The 6,818-nt window shown below is 39.7% G+C and overlaps 1 protein-coding gene across 1 annotated transcript; it reads right to left on the reverse strand.

The window, feature by feature from the left end:
- Positions 1-3,292: 3,292 nt before the first annotated feature.
- lsm6 (LSM6 homolog, U6 small nuclear RNA and mRNA degradation associated) lies at positions 3,293-6,358 on the reverse strand. Its single transcript, XM_058379950.1, has 4 exons — positions 6,238-6,358; positions 5,573-5,671; positions 4,642-4,755; positions 3,293-3,490 (listed from the first exon to the last, which is right to left on the reverse strand). Exons 2-4 carry the CDS (start codon positions 5,664-5,666, stop codon positions 3,456-3,458), a joined length of 243 nt encoding a protein of 80 aa, XP_058235933.1. The 5' UTR covers positions 5,667-5,671; positions 6,238-6,358; the 3' UTR covers positions 3,293-3,455.
- Positions 6,359-6,818: the final 460 nt, after the last annotated feature.

Consider the following 6,818-nt stretch of genomic DNA (forward strand, 5'->3'; position numbering starts at 1 on the left):
ATGGAGAGTGTAAAGGAAGGGTGGAGAGTGTAAAGGAAGGGTGGAGAAAGTGAAGGAAGGGTGGATAGTGTAAAGGACGGGTGGAGAGTGTAAAGGAAGGGTGGAGAGTGTAAAGGAAGGGTGGAGAGTGTAAAGGAAGTGTGGAGAAAGTGAAGGAAGGGTGGATAGTGTAAAGGACGGGTGGAGAAAGTAAAGGACGGGTGGAGAGTGTAAAGGAAGGGTGGAGAGTGTAAAGGAAGGGTGGAGAGTGTAAAGGAAGTGTGGAGAAAGTGAAGGAAGGGTGGATAGTGTAAAGGACGGGTGGAGAAAGTAAAGGATGGGTGGAGAGTGTAAAGGACGGATGGAGAGTGTAAAGGACGGATGGAGAGTATAAAGGAAGTGTGGAGAAAGTGAAGGAATGGTGGAGAGTGTAAAGGAAGGGTGGAGAAAGTGAAGGAAGGGTGGAGAGTGTAAAGGATGGGTGGAGAAAGTGAAGGAAGGGTGGAGAGTGTAAAGGATGGGTGGAGAGTGTAAAGGGAGGGTGGAGAAAGTGAAGGAAGGGTGGAGAGTGTAAAGGATGGGTGGAGAGTGTAAAGGGAGGGTGGAGAGTGTAAAGGAAGGGTGGAGAGTGTAAAGGAAGTGTGGAGAGTGTAAAGGATGGGTGGAGAGTGTAAAGGGAGGGTGGAGAGTGTAAAGGGAAGGTGGAGAGTGTAAAGGACGGGTGGAGAGTGTAAAGGACGGATGGTGAGTGTAAAGGAAGTGTGGAGAAAGTGAAGGAAGGGTGGAGAGTGTAAAGGACGGGTGGAGAGTGTAAAGGACGGATGGAGAGTATAAAGGAAGTGTGGAGAAAGTGAAGGAAGGGTGGAGAGTGTAAAGGACGGGTGGAGAGTGTAAAGGACGGATGGTGAGTGTAAAGGAAGTGTGGAGAAAGTGAAGGAAGGGTGGAGAGTGTAAAGGACGGGTGGAGAGTGTAAAGGACGGATGGAGAGTATAAAGGAAGTGTGGAGAAAGTGAAGGAAGGGTGGAGAGTGTAAAGGACGGGTGGAGAGTGTAAAGGACGGATGGTGAGTGTAAAGGAAGTGTGGAGAAAGTGAAGGAAGGGTGGAGAGTGTAAAGGATGGGTGGAGAGTGTAAAGGACGGATGGAGAGTGTAAAGGACGGATGGAGAGTGTAAAGGACGGATGGAGAGTATAAAGGAAGTGTGGAGAAAGTGAAGGAAGGGTGGAGAGTGTAAAGGATGGGTGGAGAGTGTAAAGGACGGATGGAGAGTATAAAGGAAGTGTGGAGAAAGTGAAGGAAGGGTGGAGAGTGTAAAGGGAGGGTGGAGAGTGTAAAGGACGGATGGAGAGTATAAAGGAAGTGTGGAGAAAGTGAAGGAAGGGTGGAGAGTGTAAAGGATGGATGGAGAGCATAAAGGAAGTGTGGAGAAAGTGAAGGAAGGGTGGAGAGTGTAAAGGATGGGTGGAGAGTGTAAAGGGAGGGTGGAGAGTATAAAGGAAGGGAAGGGAAGAGAAGGATTTTTAAAAAAGAAGAAACGGTAAATGAAATGGAATTAAAATGAACAGAAAATAATAGAAAAGAAGGAGAATGTAAAGGAATGGAAGAGAATGAAAAGTAAAGATAGAGAATTTAACAGAACTGAACATAAAAAAGGAATGGAATTATTTTGAAAGGAATTTAAATGTAAGGAAACCAAACATAGAAAAACAGGAGAGGACGTGAAGCAATAGAGCAGAAAAGAACGAATACTAAAGGAAAGAAACTGAACTGAATCAAACATACAGAAACAGAACTCAAAGGAAGAGAAAATAATGGAAAGATTGGGAATGAAAGGAATGAAAACATAAAGGAAATAGTAAAGGAACAGAAAGGAAAGATACAATCGAGAGGAACAGAAGAAGATGTAGAAATAGAACAGAAAAGAATGAAAGGAAAGGTACAAAGCATAAAGAAATTAAATGTAAAGAGCATAAAGGGAAGGAATAGAAAGGAACAGATTGTATTGATCCTGTAAAAGAAAACACCTGGGAAATATTTCCATGTGTGATTGTAAACTCCAGGTAAACAGAATCCTGGGATATCTAGTTTGATGTTTCACACTAGTCATACTTTACCTGGGATTAACAATTAATCCTGAGTGTATTCATGATCTCATTCACACTGTGTATCCCTAAACCCTGGATTAATCAAATTATTTCTGTATTTGTTCCCGATAACAACCACGATTGAAGAATTACAGCTCACAGTGAGAAATAAAGTCAGGGTTTTTGGTGTATTTAATTCAATTAAATGAATGGATGGATGGATGGATGGATGGATGGATAGATAGATCTTTTAACAATGGACACTGTCTCAAAGCTGCTTTACAGAAGTATAAAGACATGGAATATTACACATAAATGAACATTTATCCTAAAGAAAAAGCTTGAGTCAATGGTGGCAGAGGTGAATGATATGAGGAAGAAACCTTGAGAGGAACCAGGCTCAAAAAGGAACCTCAACCTCATTTGGGTAACACTGGACAGGAAATAGAGTTATGTAGTTGTCCAGACGTTCAATGATTTCAGCTTTCACTCATTTATCTCTGTTATTTATATTCTGAACTGACTTTTCAGAGGATAACTGTAAAATAAATTAAACCGCCTCCTCTTCGAGTCAATTCCTGCCTCGGTTTCTTTTTCTACACCACATGAGGTTTCTATGATGTTCAAAGCTCATGATATGAGGGGGAAGTTTTGTTCAGGTTCTGATCAGGTGTCTACTGCTAAGCATGGTCCACACTATACATATTTGGCACCACAGTGAGGAGGGAAAAAGCCGTGATAAACCCACTTCTAAACCACGAGTGTGAAATGTTCCTCTACCCGGGGTTAGAACGATAATAATTCTGGGTTAAATGCAGCATGAAAAGCCCTAAACAGAATACAAGGGAATGTTCTGGAAAGGATCTGCCCATAATGTAAGCGAAAGGAAAATGGATCAAACCTCTGTGGGAAAATACTACACCACACACACAACATTAAAAGGCACATTAATATAAAAACAAATGATGCACACTTAACCTAAAGTACATGCAGTGGAGCAATAAAGTCACTAATCACAATACAATATTATTAAAAGCATCATAACATGAAACACCTCTTCAATCAACGTGAAGCTCCGATTTTATTTTACAGTATATGGCAGACGGCTGCGTTCGGAACAACTCTTTTCCGAAACCGCATCCTCGAGCTAATAAACAGATCAGAGGGTCCGAGAGGACTAAAGCTGAAATAATGCACTGTACAATACACAAAAAGAACAAGCAGGTCAGTGGAGAAGAAAATAGGACTTTATTGCATCACGTGTGTGTAATAGCAATACGAACTTTCATTTACAAAAGTCGAACAAAAACATGTCTTAGTGCTAAAGGGAAAAAAAAACAATAAAAATAAGATACAGATGAAATAACTAGCGGATTTCAGACAGCGACACTTTTACATCTTCCTCTTCTGGGTGCTGATGTATAACACTGGAAAATAGAAAACATATTTTAAATAAGAAAACAAAAATATTAGGAGAGAGAGAAATTATAAGGAAAAAAATTATTAATATCTTAATATTATAGGAAACTAATCAATAGCCAACTTGGCCATTTTTTATTAATTAAAGCTGCAATATTTAATTTTATCTTTTTATTCCTTTCTTACACAGATTACCAGGAGGAGATATAGAACTAAAAAAAAAACAACAGGTTCAGCTGTGGACTTGACAAAAGTTTATAACGTCATGGATGCAACGTGTTTGGAAAACCAATCAACTTTGTGTCAGTCATTTTAAAAGGTCCTGGGGGCGGGGTTTATACGCAGGAATTTGGTGCAAGATCAAAGTAGTTTAAAAACCAAACTCAACAAAAAGATTCATTTATATATTTTTAATTTCAGTTGCACATATCAAGAGGAGCAAGTTGCTACTGCTAAATGCTAACGCGGTCATCGTCCGTTAGTGATATCTGTGTGTGTGTGTGTCTATCCTATACATCGATCAGGCATAACATTATGACCACCTGCCTAATATTGTGTTGGTCCCCTATTTGCTGCCAAAACAGCCCAGACCCATCCTGCACTGTGTATTCTGACACCTTTCTATCAGAACCAGCGTTAACTTCTTCAGCAATTTGAGCAACAGTAGCTCGTCTGTTGGATCGGATCACACGGGCCAGCCTTCACTCCCCACGTACATCAATGAGCCTTGACCGCCCATGACCCTGTCACCGGTTCACCACTGTTCCTTCCTTGGACCACTTTTGATAGATACTGACCACTGCAGACCGGGAACACCCCACAAGAGCTGCAGTTTTGGAGATGCTCTGATCCAGTGGTCTAGCCATCACAGTTTGTCCCTTCATCAAACTCGCTCAAATCCTTACACTTGTCCATTTTTCCTGCTTCTAACACATCAACTTTGAGGACAAAATGTTGACTTGCTGCCTAATATATCCCACCCACTAACAGGTGCCATGATGAGGAGATCATCAGTCTTATTCACTTCACCTCTCAGTGCTCAGAATGTTATATCTGATCGGTGTATATTTTCCCCCAGCTATTCCTGATTGGTCATTCGATTTGAATATTAGACATAAGTCAATGACGTTCATTCATGGAGGTGATATCTGCCACATACCATTATTTCCTCTGAGAAACGCATCTCCATATTTATTCTTCAGCTGGCCGTTGACGTACTCCTCCGTCTGCTCCACTGCGATGTTCATGTAGCCGTCCAGACACGCCAGAACACCTGAGGAGCAAAACAAGAAGGAAAAAACACACTTAACTAACACAACCTTCATTAAAGTGAGGAGCACAACCAACACAAACTGAATGTGGCTTTACAAACACCCAGGTGAGTGTATAACCCTTATACACTCTATACAGTAATTACAAAAGAAATCCAGTGTCGTACCTCCAGTGTTGGCCATTATTTTCCTATAATAGCACTCAAGTGTTTCTCATTCTTTTATTCATTAGGGATTTAAAGCATCTACGACTGCACCCGCAGCTGCCTCTCGGGTTTACCTTTAATTCATTCCTTCCTGTTTTTTGTCAGGCTATTTCATCCAAATCTGACCCTCCTGACACTGTTCTACACTTTTCATCTTTCTTCAAACGTATAATGCTCTTAAACTCTGTGCTCCACCACCACATGGAGCATCAAGAGGTCATCTGGACTGCACTCAGATCCTTATGGCTCTTATATCAGAACCAGATTTAACGGCCAAGTATGTTTTTACACACACAAGGAATGTGGTACCAGGGGTTTTTAGGGGACCCCTAAAAGTACAGACACTAAATAATAACACTGTAAAATAAATGTATAGACAATGCTATGCAGAAACTTTTATATATCTATTTAGTACATCATCCTCCTCTATAGTCACTGTTTACTCCATGCCTCGTTTATTAAATCGATCCGGGTTATTCTTCAGAATTTTGTTTTATCAGGATTAGGGTGTTGCACCACGGTTCTGGAGAAACGACATTTCATTCCATTGCATCAGACGTAATGGCTATAAAGATCTTCTTAGATCATCCACACATCATCACACTTTCTTCACCTCTGTAATCCACTCCAGAGTTGAGCTTCACCACCACCGGCCGCCCGATGATCTGCTTCAGGAAATCACTTGGGGTTTGCTTGCGTACACTCATTTTCACTTTGATGAGACAGAAAAATAACACCACAGTCAGGATTCCAGTACACAGTGACTTCTGTTGATTTACACAATGCAGATACTCAGCAATGGGATTTACATACATTACACTGTACATGGTGTGGAGAAAGGGGGAAAAATCTACATATAAATCTGGTTTTGCATTAGAATTATCTGTTCCTTTATTACACGCTAATTATAATTGTAACATACTAACTCTTTGATCATTATAACTATTAGCTGTTTTGTTCTCTGTAGCACGCTAACAGCCTTTTGTTCCCACCCGTAATTAGACAAAAACCAACATTGTCACGTGACGGCATAGTTTTTTAAGACTCAACCAGAATTCCACCAATCACACGCGAGATCGTCTTAATACCGGAAGCGGCGTTTTGTCGGAATACAGGTAGGAGAAAAAGAAACGCTTAACCAACCTTACCCGGTGACAATACTAATATTCTATAATGCTAAGATGTGCAAATTCTTCTGAAGTATAAATGTAAATATAATTGTGTTAATAATGAAACATAATAATACCTAGCGACACGGTAACGTTTGTTAATACTCACATTTGTTGCTACGCTAGTTGCAACGTTCACTGCACGTCTTGATGAAATGTAGCGCTGATGGAGTTCAGCCAATCGGATTGCAGGACTAACACAGAGTACGGAAGTCGTCACGGGACATGAAAAAACGCATTTCGATAAACACGGCTAAAAAAGTGTTTATTGCTCGTATTTACAGTGTTGCGTTGGTTTTGATAAATTATTCACTCAATTTGTTGTTATTCAGAATAAATATATATTGAATAATTAAAAAAACATGTAAAGGATAATTTCAAGATTGCATAACTTAATAAAACTGTTTTTATACACTGAATGTATGAAAACACTGATCTAATCAAAATGTATGGACACTTATAAGTGTTTATTTTTAAAAAGTATTTTTTATTAATTTATTTTTACAAGCTTTTTGTACAAAATCTGCATTCTGCTCTTAAATAAGCAACAGTTTGAGTGTATTTTAATCATACAATTAGCAAATACTGTACACTAAATCTGGTTAACTAGCATCTATGCTAATGGCATTAGAACGTAAAGGACATTATAACGATTAGATTTTATATTTCGTTTCAATTTACACAATATTA

Source organism: Hemibagrus wyckioides, linkage group LG03 (assembly GCF_019097595.1).
Source record: "Hemibagrus wyckioides isolate EC202008001 linkage group LG03, SWU_Hwy_1.0, whole genome shotgun sequence".
In the NCBI taxonomy this organism is placed as follows: domain Eukaryota; kingdom Metazoa; phylum Chordata; class Actinopteri; order Siluriformes; family Bagridae; genus Hemibagrus; species Hemibagrus wyckioides.

Bases quoted from the DNA above. Each gene is read 5' to 3' on its own strand.
- lsm6 (XM_058379950.1), bottom strand. From the start codon at position 5,666: ATGAGTGTACGCAAGCAAACCCCAAGTGATTTCCTGAAGCAGATCATC. The intron at 4,756-5,572 runs GTGAAGAAAGTG...TTTGCTCCTCAG, and splicing joins CTCTGGAGTGGATTACAGAG to GTGTTCTGGCGTGTCTGGAC. The intron at 3,491-4,641 runs GTATGTGGCAGA...TCTATTTTCCAG, and splicing joins GTTTCTCAGAGGAAATAATG to TGTTATACATCAGCACCCAG.